This window comes from Glycine max, chromosome 9, assembly GCF_000004515.6.
Source record: "Glycine max cultivar Williams 82 chromosome 9, Glycine_max_v4.0, whole genome shotgun sequence".
Classification (NCBI taxonomy): Eukaryota; Viridiplantae; Streptophyta; class Magnoliopsida; order Fabales; family Fabaceae; genus Glycine; species Glycine max.
In genome coordinates this window covers 40,093,370-40,117,430 of record NC_038245.2, presented here as the reverse complement: position 1 = coordinate 40,117,430, position 24,061 = coordinate 40,093,370, and the positions used below count along the sequence as shown (strand labels likewise).

General features: G+C 37.1%; 3 protein-coding genes and 1 pseudogene across 3 annotated transcripts; 3 read left to right on the top strand and 1 right to left on the bottom strand.

The window, feature by feature from the left end:
• Nucleotides 1-33: 33 nt before the first annotated feature.
• Nucleotides 34-3,620, bottom strand: LOC100788573 (organelle RRM domain-containing protein 6, chloroplastic-like; annotated as a pseudogene).
• Nucleotides 3,621-14,802: 11,182 nt separating this feature from the next.
• LOC100808012 (phosphopantothenoylcysteine decarboxylase) lies at nt 14,803-15,162 on the top strand. Its single transcript, XM_003533252.1, has one exon. It carries the CDS (start codon nt 14,803-14,805, stop codon nt 15,160-15,162), a length of 360 nt encoding a protein of 119 aa, XP_003533300.1.
• A 3,317-nt stretch (nt 15,163-18,479) lies between these two features.
• LOC100807474 (uncharacterized) lies at nt 18,480-19,286 on the top strand. The gene has a single exon (XM_006588213.1). It carries the CDS (start codon nt 18,480-18,482, stop codon nt 19,284-19,286), a length of 807 nt encoding a protein of 268 aa, XP_006588276.1.
• A 2,622-nt stretch (nt 19,287-21,908) lies between these two features.
• LOC102660784 (uncharacterized) lies at nt 21,909-22,238 on the top strand. Its single transcript, XM_006588212.1, has one exon. It carries the CDS (start codon nt 21,909-21,911, stop codon nt 22,236-22,238), a length of 330 nt encoding a protein of 109 aa, XP_006588275.1.
• Nucleotides 22,239-24,061: the final 1,823 nt, after the last annotated feature.

Below are 24,061 nucleotides of genomic sequence, written 5' to 3'. Positions count from 1 at the left end.
CTGATTATGGGAGTGAAATCTTAAAGCGTTTTTGTTTTTTGCTCAATGTTTAGTCTCAATAGTTACGCAATTCACTTCTATACAATGTTTCCTAATAATGTTTTGATAGCAGAGTTATAATATCTCAGTTAATTCAGTACTCTTTCTTGGTCAAGTGTTTCAAACATGAGCAACTTATTCTATAACTTCATCATACGTTATACAATTATGATTTAAATTCATTGGTAATCAATTTATGGCATAAATTTGGCAATATAGTGCAGCAATGGCCGTTGGTGCTTAAATGAGTTTTCATTGCGGAATCCTAAGAGTGTCAGTGGGGTGGAAAATAAGGGAGGCAAAAAAGTTTAAACAAGTAGGGGTCTTTTATAAAGTGTCAAGTACAATGCTGCAATGATTCTTCGTATTGCACACCAAGATGAACATATGGCTAATGGATCCTTTGGATCTTCATTACAATCTAGTGTCTTCCTTGTGCCTTTGCGGTAACTCTGATCTCGGTTTGGCAACTTCCACAAATATGACCCTACCATCCAAGAACTGAAAAGTGGTTCCTTTCTTGTCAGTATCAAGCATAATAGCTTAAAACTATCTCTGGTAATTTTTAGCAAATAGGGAAAGAAGAAAAGGACTCAATAAGTAGAAATGCCTTGTTATTGTTACATTTCCTAATAAAAAAAACTTTCTACATTTGATTCCTTAAAGAGTAGACATTCAAATTTTAAGCCTTGTAACATAAAAGACATTACAACAATTCAAACCCTCAGTCAGAGAGAGCAAATAGTTCCAGATCACGTTTAAGGGATTAAAATAAATTGCCTTCTAGACATCTAGTGATCATTTGACAGTTTCGCAGTAAATAGTATCTTGAGTATTGACTGCACCAAAATTTTACCGAGTTACAGTCTTCACAATTGAACAATAAGATGCTTCAAAAATAGTGGATTGATCTCACTCAATTTCATGAATAATTCTTCAACATATTTTGACTCACTTGAAAGTTCAATCTAGTTTCTTGATTAGTTTTCCCTTTTCAACATAAATGTGATCATAATTATGTCTTATTCATTCACTTTAAAAATCTATCCCTGTAACCAAGTACAATTCTAACAGTGTCAATCAACCTAATGGCATGATAAGAGCAATGCAGCATAAACTCAATCTATAAAATAAGTCAGTTTATTAGAACTTAGAATACTATCCATAGGTGACTATGTTCACTTTGTGGATTGTATATAAGCATGTTGACATGTAATTACAAATAGAAAACTTAAGCAGATAGTGACACATCTAAGACCATAAGTCAGGTGTAAATTATAAAAAAAATAAAATCAGTGGGTTCAATTATATAAATATAGATAAAATAAAATATAAAAATATAAGATTTTATTTACAAATTTGATGAATTTTAAAAAATGAGGGAATGCAAGTACACACCCTCACTCACATCACTCACATGTAGGTCCGCCATTGTAAGCAGAGGATGTCTTGTTAGCACTACTTAGCAAACGCTACAAATTACTCTCTAAATTACTTAAAAGTTAGCAAGCCAAAGGAAGTTGCAAAAACCTCGGGCTCTCCAAATTACTCTCCTGGACAAGATAAATTGCCATTTATGTATCTGAGATTTCAAAACTAAGAACACCATAGGAAACAACAAAATCATACCTTTCGATGCATTCCCTCAATAGCCTTCTGAGACTCTTCTTCAGTTGCATAACGAAGAAAAGCAAACCCTCTTGGTCCATTTGCAATTCTATCCATCACCAGCTTGACTGTTTGAAGTTAAGCAAATATTTTAGAAGTATAAAGTGTTACCAACAAATTGATTAGAACTGGCAAATGAATAACAGAATCTAAACCCTAAATTGTAGTCAAGTAGCATAATTGTCAAAGAGGAAAATATCAATATTTCCTGTTCCTACCTTCCACCAGTTGACCAAAATTCTTAGACCCATTTCACAAACTCTCTTCAGTGGTACGAAATGATAGCCCTGAAAAAAACAAGAAATAACATTTATAAAGTTTTTATTCAGAAATACACATATAAACAATCAAACAATCAACTATCAAAGATATCCATAACAAATTGCGAGAATTCGTCCTAAAAATATATTCACCATAAAATAATGAATACAATCTGTAGAGTGTAGCAAAATATGGCAAATGGCTATTGAATCAAGAGCAATCACAGCTGGTATGAGTGACATCAAGGTTCACTACAGATGATTTTTTGCAATGAAAGGTTCCGAAATGCCTTGTTTTATGAAGTCGTTTCATTGTTTGCTCAATGAAAAAACATTTTTGCTAGACAGTAAATGCATTAAAAAAACAAAATATAATGATAATTTAGTACCCACACAAAGAGGTTAACAGTTGAAACAAAAAATATGATAGTAGAATCTAAGATTTCATATAAATTCTTCATAACATTATTTCTCTTTCTTGATCCTTATGAGTTGAAAAAAAAATTAAAAGAGATAATATGATGTTAGTAAGCTAGAGACACTGGCCATCTTCTTCTCAGTTCCCACCATTACATTAACTTCTTCTGCATAACCAAAAATTATATAGTACAAAATTCCCACAACTGAATTATGCTCAAAATTAAATCCAAAATAATCCCAACAAAAATACCAGGCTTTCACTTTTTTTCTGCACACCAAAACCATAACACCATCCCTTTCCTCCTAATCTCAGTTACCCGTTAAACACGGCACCACCATTTCAGCCACTATACAACATTCCAAAGCTTCCCAATACTAAAACTCCATGTAAAATAATATCTTTCAATGAAACAACGAAACCATCCTCCACAATGAAACTAGACCTCATCCTAAAAGTTAATGAAAATCCTTTTTTTTTTCTCATCCCAATGTTCATTTGTTACAACAAATAAAATCATTGATGCTCATCAATACCAGCACCCAACTGGGGCGAGACCCACAAAAGGAAAAAGAAAAAAGCCGAAACCTTTATCACTCGTAGCCAAATTCTAGATCAATTTGGATAAGAAAAACGAAAAGGGTAACAACAAGAGGAGAAGAGTAAGGGTAGCTAACCACTGACATAAAGCTTAGTTGGAGGAGAAGGAAAAGAGGGTTTAGCAGTGGAAGATGAGGTTGAGGATTCAGAAGAAGCAGGAGGGAGACACGCTAACACAGAACAACTAGCTTTGCTTCTGAGGATTGATGAGGAAGAAGGGAATGAGGCTGTTCTGTTTTTGGTTTGGCAGAAATTCAGATGAAGGTAGAGAGCATTGTTTGTTATGGGTAATGAAGGTAGAGAACCAGGAGCTACCTTAGGAACAACAAAAACAACGTTGTTAGCCATTGCAACTGTTTCCTCAACACTGCCAAACAAATGTTGAAGTTTATATGGACCGGACCGAGTTTTTGCTTCACATCCAGAACCCGAAATTTGGAGGATTCATAACGTGAATGAAAGGGACATGCTAGGTGCACCCAGCAACATTGCTGGTGCACCCAGCAATTAGGTGAATGAGCAAAATTGTCCTTGCGTTAAAAAAAATAATTTCTTCTTCCGGAAGAAGGTTCTTCCGGAAACTTTCCGGAAGAACCTTCTTCCAGAAGAACAATTTGTGTTCTACCGGAAGAACCTTTTTCCGGAAGCTTGCCAGAAGAACCTTTTTTCGGAAGCTTTTCGGAAGAACCTTTTTTCCACCGGAAGAACTTCTTCCGGTAACTTCTCTGGAAGAAGGTTCTTCTGATAGAATAAATTGTTCTACCGGAAGAACCTTCTTCCGAAAGAAGGAATTATTTTTTCAATACAAGGGCAATTTTACCCATTCACCTAATTGTTGGGTGCACCAACAATGTTGCTGAGTGCACCTAGCATGTCCCTGAATGAAAGTAGGTTGGACCGCTCTGGGAGGCTTATGGCCCAATCCATTTAAGGATTGGTTTGATTGGACTTGTTTAGCAGAAAATCACACTCATGTTTTTTAAAAATCCTTGAGTGCTGCTAGGTGCACCTAGCATTATTGCTGGTGCACCCAGCAATTAAGAGGAAAAGACAAATGTACCCCTGGGCTAATTAATTTAAAAAAAAAACGGTTCATTTCCGCCATTTCTTCTTCTTCGCGATTTCTGTTGCTTCTTCCTCTTCCTCGCCATTCCTCTTCTTCCTTGCCATTGCTGCTTCTTCGTGACCTTTATTGGTGACCTTCGCATCAATCTTCAAATCCTTCTTCTTCCTCTCGAAAAAGCTTGGCTGCGTCTTCTTGTGCGTCTTCTTCGTGACCTTCCAATCGCGTGCTTCGTTCGTCTTCTGTGGGTGTTGACGGTGGTGTTGCTGCGTCCTCGCGTCGGCATTGTCGAGGTAAGTTCCTCTTCGTCTTCGTCTCCGCCATGGGTGTTGATAGGGAAGCTTACGGATCAAGTTGATCCGAAAGGTTTGTAAACACAATTTCCGGATCAACTTAATCCGGAAATTGTGTTTACACCTTTTGTTTATTACGAATCAACTTGATCCGTAAGTAGTGTAGAAACAGCTTACGGATCATGTTGATCCGGAAGTTGTCTGAAACTGCATTTTTAAAATTGCTAACTCTGAATTTTGTGCGTTTTTGATTCTGAAATTTGCAGCTTACTTCATCAAGGCTATTTCTTTAATACAAGGTCTTCGTTTGAACTTTGAACAAGGTGAGTACTTGATGTATTTGACGAATTTTTTTTTCAACGTTTAGCATTACTTTGGTAGAATAGTAAATATTGGCTGTAATTTGGATCATTCTTATTAGATTGTTGTTACAATTTGTTTTGACCTTAGTCACAATTTGGTTGTAAATAATGACATGTTGACATATAGATAGATAAATAGTATTGATTGATTAGTATGAATTATGATTATATATACATATATTGATTATCCAAATAGTATGAATTATGATTATATTGACATGTAAATAGTCAATGTTACATTCAACCATTTAGACACTTTTTTTACCCCAAAGTCTTTCACAAAACTTCTCTTGACACTTGTGTAAGTCTCTTTTTTAATTAGGTACCTTTCCATCAAAACCTCATTAAAGATAAATGACTTACGTTGTAAACCTTCCTAACATAAATTGATTCTCTGCAATCCTCATGTCTTCCTTTATAAAGTTTCGAAGTCAATGATAAAGGGTCCAAAACTAGCCTCTCGGATGTTGAGAGAAAAATTGTCCCTAGAAGCTTGTTTACATTGATGTAGACTACAAGTGTAGCACAATTTAATCTATTAGGAGAGGGTAGTGTAATTTTAAAAAATATAAGAGAAAACAATATTATTTGAGCATCTCTCAAAAGGAGGGGAGTGTAATTTATTCTAATAGATAAAATAAATGGTTTAGTGTTTCTAGGTTACACCACTATATGACCCATGTACTATTTGAATGTGAAAAGTAATTGATCCTTACAACAACAACAACAACTACAAACACCTTATTCCAACATGCATGTATTGAACCAAATCCCTAAATTTGATCCTTACACCAGTTAAATATACCCAAATGCTATTTCCCAATATTTTAGTTTATTTATATAATGCTTAGCACTTTGGTTAATTTACATTAACACGATTAGCCACACTCATTGTGACTATCTTAAATTCCTCCAAAAATGTCTCTTGAGAAACAGGCTTATCCAAATCAGAGCCATCTTGAGATAGCAGTGCCGGTTCCACAATGTTGCTCAATACCTAAACCAAAAAAAAAATGATAAGCCAAGAGAGGAAGGAATTAAATGAAACAAGTTTGAGATTTTTATGTTTCTTGGTTAAAGTATAAAAATAAAGCTTCTTAGCAACAAATGAAAACTTGTTTTAATTTCTCATGACTTTTTTGATAACATAAGTAGCATCTCTAAGTAACATAAGGAATTCCTTGTTCAACAGTGAGCTTGCCAAGAGCTTCAATTATATGGTCATGAAGTGATTTGTCAGGGGACTCAATCTGAGAGAATATGGATACCATTTCAGCTTCATAACCTGAACCATTCCTGCTTCCCATGTGTGAATTCATTCAACACCTATGGAATAAATCATTCTACATGTCAATTCTCTCTTCCTTATTGGCTCAACATTGGCCAATCAAAGTCTTGATACACAAATATAATTAATCTTATAGACGAAAAGGAAAATTTAATGAAGAGATAAACAATCCATTTAATCCTCATAATGTCAAGTTATTTTAGAACTAATTGCTGCTACTTCTTTTATTGGCTTCTTGTGACATTTATAAAACCATGCATGGAGACATTTATAAAACAATCCATTTAATCCTCATAAGGAAAATTTTACCCTTAATTCTCGCAACAAAGTCCTAAATTCTTTGATCCATTGAATTCTGTGCCTTCTCTGGCCTGAATTAAATTGTCCATACTCTACTGATGTTAGTATCAATGAGACGAACACAACCAAAACCATGCATGGAGTTAGGGTATACTATACTGATGTTAACAAGAATGATCTGTTTCTCAGATTCCTAAATCAAGGTTTGTTGACCATTGTTTCTCAGATTCATAAAGATGAGCAAGTTTCTCTCTAATAACTAAAACATATGATAAAACAACAAGTTGGCATTTAGATTAATTGAATTGAGTCAACCAACTGCTTGAACAACCATTGGGTGATGGTGCTTTGCTGTCCCAAATCAATGTCCTATATGCGTTAGACGCATGAAATTTGAGAAAATGAAATGAGTGATGGATTTTGTGGTACTCATTTGCAGATCATGATTAGGACCAGAGGATTAGGTCGTGCCTTAGGTCAGGTAACTGGCAGAGGTGTGGGCAGAGGAGATCATGATGATTCTGATGATGCTCCATAGCGTCGACGACGTACTGCATCCACACGGAGGCAGCGAGTCACTGTGACTGCGGATCACGTCGATGAGCCAGTCATCCCTGACCCAGATATTCAGGATGACCCGATGGAGGCACCAGCTGCTGTGGAGGACATTCCTGCGGACGCGGGCGCAGAGGCGGCTAAGGATCAGCATCAGGGATTTCCGGGTGGTCCGAGCGACTCATCCGTGTTGACAGCGTATGCGGATCACGTTGCTTGCAGTGTATGGATGGGAGAGATATTTATACTATTTATTTTTAGTTACTTGTAAATTATACTTTATGATTGAAATTAGTTTTCCTTTAAATGATAATTTTAACGAATTTTGCGTTCCTTTATACTTCAATTCAGGAGCGTCCTGAATTAAAGCTATCCTCTCATGGGAGGAAGGTCCACAGTTTAGGCAGGCTTGTCCCTGCCATTGAGGGACTTATTGCTGGTACAGGACTAAGTTCTCTGATCGCGTGTTCGGTAAACACCGGCGATCGGGGACTTTTGTCCGCGTTTGTGGAGTGGTGGCACCGGGAAACGTCTAGTTTCCATCTCCCGGTGGGAGATCTCACCATCACATTGGACGACATCTCCTCTCTTCTCCATCTTCTCGTTATTGGCGACTTATACGCATTTCAGCCCTTGCACGTGGACGATGCGGTTCAGATGCTGGTGGACTTGTTGGTGGTCTCTCCAGAGTCTGCTAGGGCTGAGACAGTCCAGTGTCGCGAACCGTACGTACGCCTGCAATGGGTACATGATATATATCAGCGCCGATGCCAGGCAGGTCATTGGACAGCTGCGGCTTGCGCATATCTTCGTCACCTACTGGGTTGCACTCTGTTTGCTAACAAGAGTGCAACCAATGTCCATGTTGTCTACTTGGAGGCCCTTCGTGACCTCAGTATGACAGAGAGGTACGCCTGGGGAGTGGCTCCTTTGGTTCATATGTACGACCAGCTGAACGATGTATCTATGAGCCACAGTCGACAGCTAGGCGGTTACATCACACTGTTGCAGCTAACAAATATGTTTTTCATTCATTCAGGCTAAACAAGGTTCAACTTTAAATTTTGTTACACTTTCATTATTAATGTTTATAATTTGAATGTTACATCTGTAGTGCTGGATTTACGAGCACTTTCCCTCGGTCACGGAGTCCACCGCTGATCAGGACTACGACGAGGCTTCTCCGCGTGTGTGCAGGTGGATTGCGACGAAGAAGACCGTGAAGAGAATTCGCACGCCGTCGTACAGGGAGCGCCTGGATCGACTCCGGATTCTGGATGTCTGTTGGATCCCTTATGGGGAGCATCGGGAGGTTCGGGACTTCCACGTCAGATCATGCTATTCCGGTCTCTTGCGCTGAGGGTCTGTTGCTGTTTATTATCGACCAGAGAGGGTCGTGCGGCAGTTTGGCTACACGCAGACCATTCCTGCTCCTCCTATCGATTCATGGGTCTCGTATGATGATATACACGATAGGTGGATGCACTACGAGGATCATATCGTACCAGCAGGTGAGGTGTGCGTTGTGCCAGGGGCGTGTTCCAGTGACTACATCGATTGGTTCTTCTGCATCTCCCATCCTTTCATGACATCAGGCCACGCATTAGATCCTCTGCCTCATGGTCACGCCCCGCAGCCCCGAGTCGTCCCTGAGGCCCCGCAGACGGATATCCCTCGCGTGCCGGAGCCAGGAGCATCGTCGACATCTACGGAGGAGCCCAGACATTCAGTGGTAAGTAATACTAATAATTTACGTCATTTACCTCAATATTTGCATAATAATTTGTGTAATCAGTTTGTTTTGTATGTAACAGAAAGTTTGTGATGACATTACTGAGAGGTTGGAGCGTCATCTGAGTCCAGGGGTGGTCACGCCTGGCTCATCGACACATGAGGTGATCGAAGAATGCCTCTGATTGGCCAGGAGTGTGACACAGGACCATCTAGTATACGTTAGGTGTAGACGCAGGCGGCGCACTGATCAGACGTAGTTTATGTACATATTTTATATTGATATTCGTTGTATATACATATATTGTACATAAACTCATTTCATGAGTATTGTTGGTTTTATTTATTTTCATTACTAATGTTAGTTTTATTTATTTTCATTGATTGTGTATTCCATTTGTGTCTATATACACGCGTGTTATTAAAATGGTCTAGTTAACTTAGTTATAGTATATGTAAATTATTATAAATGGTCTAATTTAAAATATAACTTTTAAATATAATTGAAATAAAGAAGTTGAAAAGGGTGTAAAAAAAAATTAAACAAAAAATGGACATCATTCATTATCTAAGATCCTTATTTATATAACGTACTAATATTTTTAAATTCTCTTATAATTACTATTTTCCCACTTATATTAATGATCATGTAAAAAAATGTATTATAAATTAGTTAGTATTTTAATTTTTAATATAATACTAATTATTTTTTTATATTCTTTATAATATTAATAATGATATGATTAATTATAAAAATAAAAAATAAATTAATGATGATAATATTAATTTTATAAAATTATTATTATCTTTTATGTATTTATTGATTTTTATTAATATGTATAAAATAACCTTAAACAATATCTTAAAATATGTAGTTAAAAAATTATTATTTTTCTTCTTACGGATCAAGTTGATTTACGGATCAACTTGATCCATAAGAAGAAAACCAAGAGCAATTTCACCATTTCTATAGAATACTGGGTGCACCAGCAATAATGCTGGGTGCACCTAGCAACACTCAAAATCCTTTTAGTTAAATAAGTCAAATCTTAGAAAAAGTTTATTAAGTCTAATGAATTCACCTATCTAAAACACTATTTTTAATAAAATATAATTATAAATATGATACATAATATTATATTTATTTTAATGAAATTATAAAATCATTTTAATGGTTTGATGATTTGAATTGGAATAATTTAATTCTTATAATCATAGTGATAGAAATATGAATTTTTTTTTTCTTTTGCTGGACTTAGAAGTTTTTGGTAGTCTGTCACCCGTAATATTTATGCGTATTTTGATTCCATATTGTAATTTAAATAAGAATGCTTAAGACATCTAATTTTAGATAACATAATAATATGTAAGTTATTTCTCCACACTTTAATATTTCAATGGATAATAATTTCATTATTATACAATTTTTTAATACATTTTAATATGAAACAAATCTTTAAATGAGCAAATAGTTCAGGTTAAAATTATATAAAGATCAAACCTAAATCTAAAAATAGACTCATGATGAGTCATAAGCACAAGCCATAAAAACATAAAATAGGACAAATCAGACTTGAGTAGGACCTGACTTGGTCCAATCCATTTTTACCCATAGAGCTGAGTTTACTATGTTTAATGTTTTTAAAATGGATAAGTAGTTAAATTACTCACAGTTTATTGAATAACATAGAAGTAGTGAATAATTTACTTGAAAGTTAATTCATGTTAGAAAAAATATTTGAAAGATTAAAAAGTGATTTAATGATAAAATTGTCTAATAAAATATGTACACCAAATGAGATACCTAGTATAATCATACATTATTGATTTAGTGTATTGTATTCTAATCCGTTAGAAATGTTGTCATGCGTATGTACTCGCAATTTTATTGCGATATCGTATTACGATAAATTTAATAAGAGATATAACTATTGAAATGCGAACTGTATATTAATATATTACATTTTCTAATATATTGAATACACTATTGATATACTTATTTCTATCGTATTATTAAATCAGCACATAGCGGATCTTACCAAGTTGGTTTGATTTTTTTTTTTTTAAAAGAAAGAAGCTATTTTATAGACCATCTTAACCTTTAAGTAAGAGATATAACTATTATGTTTTTGAATTTTGATAAGCAGATATACTACGACTCTTCAAAGAGACATGTCTTATACCTTTTAGTAAGTGATATAACCTTTTAGTGCAAGGCAGTGCTGACCCGAGGCTAGAAAAGAGCATATGAAGAGGTAAGGTAGAAGAAGAAGACCGGTTAGAAGAATGAAGGACAGAGAAGAAAGAGGAAGAGAAAGAGGCAGAGGAAGAAGAGAAAGAGGTCTCACCCCCTAAAATCAAGAGTCAGATAGCACGAGAGGCCAAGAAGGAAGAATCACTAGCCCCCCACAGGATCTCCCATATACTATGGCACCCACTAGGAAGAACAAGGAGTGCTACTTCAAGCGTTTCTTGGAAATATTCAAAGGGCTAGAAATCACAATGCCATTCGGGGAAGCCTTACAGCAGATGCCCCCCTCTACTCCAAATTTATGAAAGACATCCTCACCAAAAAGGGAAAGTATATTGGCAATGAAAATATTGTGGTAAAGGACAATTGCAGTGCAATAATCCAGAGGAAGCTACCCAAGAAATTCAAGGACCCCGAAAGTGTCACCATCCCTTGTACCATAGGGAAGGAAGCGGTAGATAAGACCCTCATTAGTCTGGGGGCAAGTATCAATCTGATGCCTTTATCGATGTGCAAAAGAATTGGAAACTTGAAGATAAATCCCACCAAGATGACGCTTCAACTGTCGGACCGCTCAATCACAAGACCATACGGGGTGGTAGAAGATGTCCTGGTCAAGGTACACCACTTCACTTTTCCGATGGACTTTGTTATCATGGATATCGAAGAAGACACAGAGATTCCCTTTATCCTAGGCAGACCCTTCATGCTGACTGCCAACTGTGTGGTGGACATGGGGAATGGAAACTTAGAGTTGAGTATTGACAATCAAAAGATAACCTTTGACCTTTTCAAGGCAAAGTACCCACAGGAGGGTTGGAAGTGCTTCAGAGTGGAGGAGATTGATAAAGAAGACATCAGTATTCTCGAGACACCACAGACTTCGATGGAAAAAGCCATGGTAAATGCGTTGGACTGCCTAACCAGTGAAGAGGAAGAAGATCTGAAGGCTTGCTTGGAAGACTTGGATCGACAAGAAAGTATTCTTGAGGGAGAAGCTGATTTTGAGACACTAAAGAAGGAGGCTCCGTCCGAGAAGAAGAAGGTAGAGTTGAAGATATTGCCCAATCATCTGAAGTATGTGTTCCTGGAGGAAGATGACGCTAAACCTGTAGTGATCAATAATGCACTCACAAAAGAAGAATAAAACATGTTGGTAGACATTCTAAAGAAACATGTTAGCAGATAGAAACAAAAATGATTTTGCAGATAGAAACATGTTAGCATATAGAAACAAAAATGATTTTAAAAAATAATTTAAATATATTAACGGTTAGCAGATAAAAATAAAAAATAATTTTGTTTTAAATTTAAATATGCTAATAACTAACATATAAAAATAAAAATAAAAACATTGATTTAAAATTTTAAATAGCAATAAGTTGTTAGGAAAAGAGGTTTTATGTGTGATAATCTGCTAACATGTATTGTGAGAGCACCATCCATGAACATTTCTATGGGGAGGAGAAACCCTTCCAGAGAACAGCATTGATGAGCTTGGCATCACTCTCATCCCACCTAGTGGGGAATCTGAGGTTAGCGCAATGGCTGATCCTTCCACGTTCCACCATTTACTCAACTGTGATAATTAATTAAATAAGTTGATAAGTATAATAAGTAAGGCGAACATATGGAATAAATCAAATTAAAAGTTAATATGCTCATAGAAAATAAGTCTACATGACATGAAACAATACAAAATAATGAATATGAAAAATTACAAAGTATAGTGAACGTGAGATCATACAAAAACATGAGATACAAAACAATGATGTAAAAATAATTAATGACACCAACACATTACCGAAGGGCATGGAAATATCCGAAGGGCATGGAAATTAAGAATATGCTAGCTACATATATATGAACTAAATTAAGAATACACTACTACATGTATAAAAAAATAAATTAAGAATACATAAGTTAAGAAGTTAACAATCGATGTATAATGGCAAGGACCAATCGGTAAGGTTTCCACATATATGAAACAATTGAATAAGTTTTTACGTATAGGGGACATATAGAGAAATACATAAAAGGGTAAAACTATATGTTTAATAAACTTCAATACTATATTTCATTTAAAGATTATGATTAATAAACTTTTACCCCAGTTATAATTTAGAGGTTTTCTTAATCGATAATTTACCACAGAAACAATAGAAAAAAGTAAAAATAATATGATATTTTTAATTGAGTAAAAATACTTAAGTAAAAATAAAAAAATCTCATCATAAATGATTGACCGAGTAACAAACATATAAAATCTGTACTAAAACAAATAAATAATTAATAATAAATAAATCTTGTTGTACATATATATATATATATATATAGTGATCAACATGTCCCCCCAAAAAAATATATAGTGATCGATAGTTTTTGTTGTTATAATGAAACAATAATCTATTGTAATAAGTGTTTTATTATTGTTAGATTTGCAAATAAATTGAGTTTCTCTTTCATTATGTTCTATTGGTTTATTAATTTAATGTGGTATAAATTACTCTAATGCACTGTTTATTCTTATACTGGCATAATTACATAGTCAAATTTTTCAATTGAACATAGTAATATACGTCACGTATATCATTTAGGGACTAAATTGAAAGTCCTAATTAAAGGAATATATAATGTAACTTAGAAAGACTATAACAATAAGTTGTAAAATATATAACAAAATAGTAATAAGTTGTAAATGTTTAGAGACTAACTTATTCGGGGGGAGTTGAATTCATTTATTTGTTTTATTTAAAAGACAAATTCAGTTAGAGCCAGCTCACAAATTGAGTGAATAAAATGAAGTCTTATTCCATAGCTTCCTCTGAGCTGAGAGAATTCAAAATTCTTGAAACTGTTTCGTCTGTGTTCTTGTTCTGATTCTCATTGCAGCGGTAAAGGGAAAGAAAGTTCGTCAGAGATACATACTCGCAAGGTGATGGAACTTCTTCTTCACTTTCTTTCATTTTTGTTTCTTTTCTTTTTTTCCTTCCATTTAGTTTTGCATCATTTGGTGCATGGTGAATTCTGGATCACCCCATCAGTGTTCAATGCTTCAAAATCTTTTTTTTCAATCATGGGTCGTCATGCACTTCTTTTTGTGTGTCGTGTGTATGAGAGAATGGTTTCTTCTCTTTCAAGATTCTGTTTTATCTCTTCATTTTGTGATCATGAATTATTGTTTCTGAAAATGTGCTAAAAGGTGTCAAATGTTGATTTCTTTTCATTTCCATGTGCAAGCAAATCTTCTTTGGTTTGTCATGGACTCAACTCAACTATGTTCTTTCTGTTTTGTTATGTTATATCTTTCTTTGTGTTTAATATCATTTTTTTTTCATGTATGGATAATAGAAACTAGAAATAAGTCATCAACCGTATGCTTCCTTTGTATCTGATTCAATTTCTGACATTTTTTTTCCTTTTCTTTTTTTTTAGAAACAAGAACGTGAGAGAAATTCTTGATCTTCAAGCTGAACTTAAAAAGTATGAAGCCTCTGACTGAGACGGTCTCTCTCTCCCTCTAGTTGAAATCTTGTGTGCTTAAAAGTTTGTAACTTTAATTTGTAGGTGTTGTTAACGTGAACCAGCTTATACTTTATATGATTCCCATCTAAACTCGTCAGAAACAACTCATGATTTCTCATTCCTGATAAATGATTTATGTTTTTTACGTATTTGTGAGGCTGTGATTATGATTATGCAACAAAAATGAATTGATCTTTGTTTTCCCTTCATCTAGAGGTAGTACGGTATTCTTATGTACTCCCTTTTGTTTGATGAAAGTGTTTCCTTTGTCTTGATATGGCCTAAAGTCTAAACTGTTCCATTCTCAAGGGATGAAAATCTCCAATAGTTATTTAGTGTTGAATATGATAATAAGAGTTTTTGAGCCGTGCATGTGTGAATGTGATGATTGGTTTTCTAATACTACTTTGCATTAATGTGGACATAGATATTGTTGAAATCTGTTGGTGATGGATTCCTCTGGGGCAAGAAGAGCTGACTTAAGAGCCAAGGCAAAAGCTATGGCAGAGAAGCCTCGGGTTCTGCTTGCTGCTTGTGGAAGTGTTTGTGCAGTAAAATTTGGAAATGTTTGCCGTAGTTTTGCAGAATGGGCAGTGGTGAAGGTAGTTCTCATAAAATCAGCTTTGCGTTTTATTGATGAACAAACACTTCCCCAGGATGTAACTGTATATCGTGATGAGAAAGATTGGAGAACTTGGAAAAAGCTAGGTGATCCTATGCTTCACATTGAGCTCTGTAATTGGGCTGAAATCATGGTCATTGCTCCATTGTCAGCAAATACTCTTAGCAAGGTAATTAATCAAACTTGAGTGGTTTTTAATTTTTTTCTATCTGCATTGTCATGAGATGAATAATCTATTATATATGTTCCTAATCATCATGCCTGGATTTGAATCTAGCTTCTCTGTTGTTGAGTACAATGTGTTTGTGTTGGAGAGAGAGAATGCAATTTTTATTACTATGATTTGGAATGACATCGTATCATCTATGTAACAGAGAATACCTTGTTGCTATTGTTGTAAAGACTAGTCCTACACCGTAACAATTAGTTGTAGGAGTCACACATTTAGCACATTCACACAATCACTTGATTGGAACCGTTGAATGAGGATTGGACAACTCATATTTTATTTCGTATATCAAACTTAAAATACACATCCCAGATGTGAACTTATCTTCATCCAACAAAGCTGATTCAAGAATCCATTTTCTTTACCAGTAGGACTCAAGATAGCCTTTTTCTTGGCCATGTGTCTTAGCATGAATCGTTATGTAACTAGAGTTTGCTTAGTTTGTTAGTCTCTATGTAACTAGAGTTAGCTGAGTTAGTTATAGTTGGTTATGAGTTAGTTACCCTTACAACTAACTATATGCTCAACTGTAATAACCATCTTTGTGAGCTAATTCATTCCCTTCAATATCAATTTCTCTCTTCAATATCCACGACATGCATGAGGTTTATGGTGGTATCAGAGCTCTTCCATTGAAGAGTTATGTTGCGAAACTCTCTGCTCTTGCTTCTTCTAGAGTTTTCTTTCAATTTTTTCATCATGAATACCAATTCATCTTCGCAAGATCAATCTTTGAATATCCACAACCCATACTATCTTCATCCAGGAGAAAATCTAGCAACTGCACTGGTTTCTCCAATTCTTGATTCAACAAATTACACTTTGTGGAGTCGATCAATGCTTACTGCATTAAGTGCCAAAAATAAAGTTAAATTTGTCAACAGATCCATTAAAGGATATGCATCAAACCGTACACTTCATACAACTTGGAAGAGGTGCAATAATATGGTGGTTGATTGGCTTGTTCACTTAGTCTCACCTTCGATTAAACATAACATTCTTTGGATGGATGATGCATGAGTCATATTGAAGTATTTGAGGCCGAGGTATTCACAAGGGGATTTGCTGAGAATTTCATAATTGTAGCAGGACATGCCATCTATCAAACAAGGTGATCAATATATAATTGATTACTTTACAAAATTGCATATTATTTGGGATGAATTGGAAAATGATCCAGTTTGTTCATGTTATCCAAAGTGTGTGTGTGTGTGTAATGCTCTTACTAGAGTTATGGAGAGAAAGAAACAAGATCGGGTTATGCAGTTCCTCAGAGGTCTAAATGATAAGTTTAATACTGTTAGATCCAATGTATTGATGATGGATCCCTTGCCTAGCATAGCTAAGGTCTTCTCATATGCTATTCATCAAGAGAGATAACTTGCAAGTAATGATATAATGGGAAAAACTAGTCTGATTAATGCAGTTAACACCAACTCATTTAAATCAGGAAATATGTGCACCTACTGTGATATAGATAATCATACTATCGATAGATGTTATAGGAAAAATGATTTTCCTTAGAATTATGCTTCCAGAGGAGGAAGAGGAAACCAAAGTGGCTTAGGTAGAGGAAACTCAGGAGGAAAAATTGTTTTCCTTAGAATTATTCTGTAGACGTTGTTCCCATTAATTTAGAAATTAAAGCTACTTGCCGACGTAACAACGCTGCAAGAAGAAGAAGGGAGTAGGACACAGAAAGAAGCAGTTACACCTCATCTCCTCCTTCTCCAGATCACACTCAGATGGACGGGGAGCTGGCACGAAGAGTCACACTAGAGGACTTCTGTAGTACCGTCACCCCTCAATTCTTCACAAGTATTGCAAAGCCGGAAGTCCAAGTGACCAATATCTCCTACCCTCACTCTCTTATTCAGATGATTCAGGGGAACCTCTTTCATGGTCTCCCAAATGAAGATCCATACGCTCATCTAGCCTCATACATAGAGATATGCAACACCGTCAAGATAGTCGGAGTTCCAGAAGATGCAGTATGCCTTAACCTCTTCTCCTTTTCACTAGCAAGAGAGGAAAAAAGATGGTTGCTTTCCTTCAAAGACAACAGCTTAAGAACATGGGAAGAGGTTGTAGAAAAATTCTTAAAGAAATACTTCCCAGAATCAAAGACCGCTGAAGGGAAGATGGAGATTTCTTCTTTCCATCAATTTCCAGATGAACCCCTCAGTGAAGTGCTAGACCGTTTCCATGGGTTGCTAAGAAAAACACCAACACACGGATACAATGAGCCGGTACAGCTAAACATCTTCATAGATGGCCTGCGACCTCAATCGAAGCAGCTACTAGATGCACCGCAGGAGGTAAGATCAAGCTGAAGACACCTGAAGAAACGATGGAGCTCATCGAGAATATGGCGGCTAGTGATCAAGCCATCCTTCGTGATCGCACTTATGTCCCAACAAAAAGAAGCCTCTTGGAGCTCACCACGCAAGACGCAACTCTGGCACAAAACAAGTTGTTGACCAGACAAATAGAAGCCCTCACAGAAACCCTCAGCAAGTTGCCTTAACAATTACAAGCGGTAAGTTCTTCCCACTCTTCTGTTATGCATGTAAAAGGATGCCTCACATGTGGAGGGACACATGAGCCTGGACAATGTGCAGTCCAACAAGATCCCTCTCAAGAAGTAAATTACATGGGCATACCACATCACCACGAATTCCAAGGCTACAACCAGAGAAATCTGTCTGGATTCAATCAGGGGGCAACAGGATTTAATCACGGGCCATCGGGATTCAATCATGGATGAAACTTCACACAAGGCTCAACCTGGAGGAATCAAGGAAATCAATACGAGGAGCACAGGAACCAGCCATTGTACCAACATCCCAGCCAGGGTCCGAATCAGCAGGAGAAACCTACCAACATAGAGGAACTGCTGTTGCAATTCATCCAGGAGACAAGGTCACATCAAAAAAGCATGGACGCAACCATTCAGAATCTGGAGGTTCAAATGGGCCAATTGGCTCAAGAAAAAGCCGAACGGCCCACTAGAACTTTTGGGGCTAACATAGAAAAGAACCCAAAGGAAGAATGCAAGGCAGTGTTGACCCGAGGCTAGAAAAGAGCATAGGAAGAGGGTAAGGCAGAAGAAGAAGACCAGTTAGAGGAATGAAGGACAGAGAAGAAAGAAGAAGAGAAAGAGGCAGAGGAAGAAGAGAAGGAGGTTTCACCTCCTAAGATCAAGTGTCAGATAGCACGAGAGGCCAAGAAGGAAGAATCACTAGCCACCCCCCCTACAGGATCTCCCATATCCTATGGCACCCACCAGGAAGAACAAGGAGTGCTACTTCAAGCGTTTCTTGGAAATATTCAAAGGGCTACAAATCACAATGCCGTTCGGGGAAGCCTTACAGCAGATGCCCCCTCTCTACTCCAAATTTATGAAAGACATCCTCACCAAGAAAGGGAAGTATATTAACAATGAAAATATTGTGGTAAGGGGCAATTGCAGTGCAATAATCCAGAGGAAGCTACCCAAGAAATTCAAGGACCCCGAAAGTGTCACCATCCCTTGTACCATAGGGAAGGAAGCGGTAGATAAGGCCCTCATTGGTCTGGGGGCAAGTATCAATCTGATGCCTTTATCGATGTGCAAAAGAATTGGAAACTTGAAGATAAATCCCACTAAGATGACGCTTCAACTGTCGGACCGCTCAATCACAAGACCATACGGGGTGGTAGAAGATGTCCTGGTCAAGGTACACCACTTCACTTTTCCGGTGGACTTTGTTATCATGGATATCGAAGAAGACACAGAGATTCCCTTTATCCTAGGCAGACCCTTCATGCTGATTGCCAACTGTGTGGTGGACATGGGGAATGGAAACTTAGAGTTGAGTATTGACAATCAAAAGATAACCTTTGACCTTTTCAAGGCATTGAAGTACCCACAAGAGGGTTGGAAGTGCTTCAGAGTGGAGGAGATTGATAAAGAAGACGTCAATATTCTCGAGACACCACAGACTTTGTTGGAAAAAGCCATGGTAAATGCGTTGGACTGCCTAACCAGTGAAGAGGAAGAAGATCTGAAGGCTTGCTTGGAAGACTTGGATCGACAATAAAGTATTCTTGAGGGAGAAGCCGATTTTGAGACACTAAAGAAGGAGGCTCCGTCCGAGAAGAAGAAGGTAGAGTTGAAGATATTGCCCAATCATCTGAAGTATGTGTTCCTAGAGGAAGATGACGCTAAACCTGTAGTGATCAGTAATGCACTCACAAAAGAAGAATAAAACATGTTGGTAGACATTCTGAAGAAACACAAGGAAGCAATTGGGTGGCACATATCGAATCTCAAAGGAATCAACCCTGCTTACTGCATGCACAGGATAATGATGGAAGACGATTGCAAGCCAGTCCGACAACCCCAAAGACGATTGAACCCAACAATGAAGGAAGAGGTAAGAAAAAAGGTGCTCAAACTTCTGGAGGCTGGGCTCATATACCCCATCTCTGACAGTGCTTAGGTAAGTCCAATACAGGTGGTTCCTAAGAAAGGCAGAATGACAGTCGTACGAAATGAAAGGAATGACTTGATACCTACATGAACTGTCATTGCTGGCAAATATGCATCGATTACCGCAAGCTGAATGAAGCCACAAGGAAGGATCACTTTCCCTTACTTTTTATGGATCAGATGTTGGAGAGGCTTGCAGGACAGGCATATTACTGTTTCTTGGATGGATACTCAGGTTACAACCAGATCGCGGTGGACCCCAGAGATCAGGAGAAGATGGCCTTTACATGCCCTTGTCTTTGCTTATAGAAGGATGCCATTCAGGTTATGTAATGCACCAGCCACATTTCAGAGGTGCATGCTGGCCATTTTTTCAGACATGGTGGAGAAAAGCTTTGAGGTATTCATGGACGACTTCTCGGTTTTTGGACCCTCATTTGACAGCTTCTTGAAGAACCTGGAGATGGTACTACAAAGGTGCGTAGAGACTAACTTGGTACTAAACTCGGAAAAGTGTCATTTCATGGTTCGGGAGGGCATAGTCCTGGGCCACAAGATCTTAGCTAGAAGGATTGAGGTTGATTGGGCAAAGATAGATGTCATTGAGAAGTTGCCACCACCACTGAATGTCAAAGGCGTCAGAAGTTTCCTAGGGCATGCAGGTTTTTGCAGGAGATTCATCAAGGAATTCTCGAAGATTGCAAAGCCCTTAAGCAATCTGCTAAATAAGGACGTGGTTTTTAAGTTTGATAGCAGCATTTCAGACGCTGAAGAATAAGCTCACTACTGCACCAGTCATGATTGCACCAGACTGGAGTAAAGTCTTTGAATTAATGTGTGATGCCAGCAATTATGCAGTGGGGGCAGTTATGGGACAGAGGCATGACAAGGTATTTCACGTCATCTATTATGTTAGCAAGGTCCTTAATGATGCACAACTGAATTATGCCACCACAGAAAAGGAGATGCTAGCATTGTCTTTGCCTTGGAGAAATTCAGGTCTTATTTGATAGGGTCGAGGGTCACCATTTTCAGAGATCATGCTGCCATTAAGCACCTGCTTTCCAAGACAGACTCTAAGTCGAGGTTGATCAAATGGGTCCTACTGATATAAGAATTTGACATCATCATCAAGGACAATAAAGGATCCGAGAATGTGGTATTCGATCACCTATCCCGATTAAAGAATGAAGAAATCACCAAGGAAGAACTAGAGGTAAAAGGAGAATTTCTTAATGAGCTTCTTTTGCAGGTTGCCACCAGACCTTGGTTTGCGGACATGGCTAGCTACAAAGCCACGGGAATCATTCCAAAAGAATTTAATTGGAGTCAGAGGAAGAAATTCTTGCATGATGCCCGCTTCTATGTGTGGGATGATCCTCATTTGTTCAAAGCAGGGGCTAATAATCTATTGAGGAGATGCATCACAAATGAGGAAGCACGAAGCATTATTTGGCACTGCCACAGTTCACCCTATGGCGGTCACCACAGTGGGGACAAAACAGTAGCAAAAGTGCTACAATCAGGTTTTTTCTGGCCCTCTATTTTTAAAAATGCTTACGAGTTTGTGCGTTGTTGTGATAAATGCCAGAGAACAGGGGGGATTTCTCGAAGCAATGAGATGCCCCTACAGAACATCATGGAGGCAGAGATTTTTTATTGTTGGGGCATTCACTTCATGGGGCCTCTTCCTTCTTCATACGGGAATGTCTATATCCTGGTAGCTGTGGATTACGTTTCCAAATGGGTAGAGGCCATAGCCACTCCAAAAGACAATGCCGAGGTGGTGATAAAATTTCTAAAGAAGAACATTTTTTCCCGTTTTGGAGTCCCACGAGCCTTGATTAGCGATGGGGGAACACATTTTTGCAATAATCAGTTGAGGAGAGTCCTAGAGCACTAGAATGTAAGACATAAGGTGGCGACGCCTTATCACCCTCAGACAAACAGCCAAGTAGAAATTTCCAATAGAGAGCTCAAGCGAATCTTTGAGAAGACAGTTGCATCATCAAGAAAGGATTGGGCCTTGAAGCTCGATGATACTCTTTGGGCCTACAGGACAACATTCAAGACTCCCATCGACTTATCACCATTTCAGCTAGTGTATGGGAAGGCATGTCACTTACTAGTGGAGTTGAAGCACAAAGCATATTAGGCTCTCAAATTGCTCAACTTCGATGATAATGCATGCGGAGAAAAGAGGAAATTACAGTTGCTGGAATTGGAAGAAATGAGACTAAACACCTACGAGTCATCCAGAATCTATAAGCAAAAAATGAAGGCATATCATGATAAGAAGCTACAGAGGAAAGAATTCCAGCCAGGACAGCAGGTATTACTCTTTAACTCAAGGCTAAGGCTATTCCCAGGTAAGCTGAAATCCAAGTGGTCAGGGTCGTTCATAATCAAAGAAGTAAGACCTCATGGAGCAGTTGAGTTGGTAGACCCTAGAGAAGAGAATTTTGAGAAGAAATGGATCGTCAATGGACAGCGCTTAAAGGTCTATAATGGTGGACAACTAGAGAGATTGAATACCATCATCTACTTGAATGACCCTTGAAGGAAGCCTAGTGTCTAGCTAAAGACAATAAACTAAGAGTTGGCTAGGAGGCAACCCAACATATTTTGTACAAATGTAGTCATTTTTCTGTAATCCTGAAAAAAAAAAAAATAGCCCAATAGGTGCAAACAACAGCAGTAGGGGCGCGAACAACAGAAAAGGAGTGGGCTACACAAAGCCACGCGCTTAGCGCGCATATAGGCGCTAAGCGCGCACATGATGTCATCCGCGCTTAGCACGTACACCCGCTGAGCGCCCAGGTATGTTTTAAATTTTAAAATTTTTTTAAGGGAGGGAATACCAAGGGACGCTTCCCTTGGTGGGCTTAGCGGCTCCTGCGTGCTAAGCGCGTATACCATAACTGTTGGGCAATTTCGAAACTGCCCAACCCCTCAACTTCCCTCTGCTCGTTTTTAAATTACAGCGACATCAATTTTTCTCCCTTTCCCCTCTCCTGCGCATTCTTACTCCCTTTGCACTCTTTCTCTGCGTTTTCCTGCGAACATACTCACCTTCCTAGTCCTTTCACGCAATTTTCACAAAAAGAGGTAAGATTTGGAATTTGTATTGTTGCCAAAATGATTTGTAGGTACCATCACACTATGCCCTACAAAGAGGCTTAGCGAGAACAGGCAACTTCGAGAAGAAAGGGGAGCACGCTAATCCTGCCCAGACAACAGATGGAACACGATGCACCGAGGCGCTAAGCGCGCTCATGACTTTAACAAACGCGCTAAGCGCGCAACCATGACGCTAAACGCGTGCCAACAGCAGCCAAGAAGAAGGCGCTAAGAGCGGCTGGGCCTTCAAGCCCATCAGCCTTTGTTTTACTGTTTGCACCCCCATTTTACTATTTGCAAAGAAATCATAAATGTTTTCATAAAAAAATACACACTTTCATAAATCATACTTAAACCTTTTCATGAGTAAACATGTATTTTCACGAAAGGATATAACAATTCTTACTTGAATGTTTTTTTTTAATAGACGTATGCTTTTTTAAAAAAAAAATAGAACCTTTCATTAATTGGAAAATGTCACACTTGCATAACAATTAAAATATTAAAATGATAATAAAAATGAGATACAACTTTTCAAAAAAACACATCCTTTCATGAAAAAATACATACTTTTACATTTAAAAGATACAATATTTTATATTTATATTTATATTTATATTTTTTCATAAATAGACAAATATTTTCATAAAAGAATTTCTTGTATACTGGCATGTTCTCATAAATAGACATGTCCTTTTACAAAAGGATACAATCTTTCCTTAATGGAAAATCTCTCACACGGGGGCGGATTTAGACTTGGTTGACAGGAAAACAATCATAAAAAAATTATTTAGCAAATATAATATATAAATATATAAAAACTGAAAATATAATGATGAATTAATAAAATATAAAATTCAGATAGTTTTTTTTTACAAAAACATAGAATTACTATTAATTTTATAATTTAAAGAGTCAAGAAATAAAAACTAATTTATAATCAAGGGCGAACCCCAGGATCAAAAATTAGGGAGGACAATAATGACAAGTTTTTAGAAAATTTATTTTTATTTGTCACTTACAACTGTCATTAAATTGGATAGAATTGCTTATATATTATGAGTTGCTTAATTATTATCAAAAAGGGTATAGTTATTTTATACTTAGTGTTGTAAATCCTTTATTACTGATCTCTACAGACAAATTTTTTGACTGAAACTTGTAAGGATATATTTGGGTATCATTTGAGAACATAAGATCCTAAGTTACTATAGTAACTAAACTGTGATAAAATATAGTATTTAAATAAGATTTTCTAAAAGA

Excerpts from the sequence above, each read along its gene's own strand:
- LOC100808012 (XM_003533252.1), top strand. The coding sequence starts at position 14,803 with ATGGATTCCTCTGGGGCAAGAAGAGCTGACTTAAGAGCCAAGGCAAAA.
- LOC102660784 (XM_006588212.1), top strand. The coding sequence starts at position 21,909 with ATGAGACTAAACACCTACGAGTCATCCAGAATCTATAAGCAAAAAATG.
- LOC100807474 (XM_006588213.1), top strand. The coding sequence starts at position 18,480 with ATGGCACCCACCAGGAAGAACAAGGAGTGCTACTTCAAGCGTTTCTTG.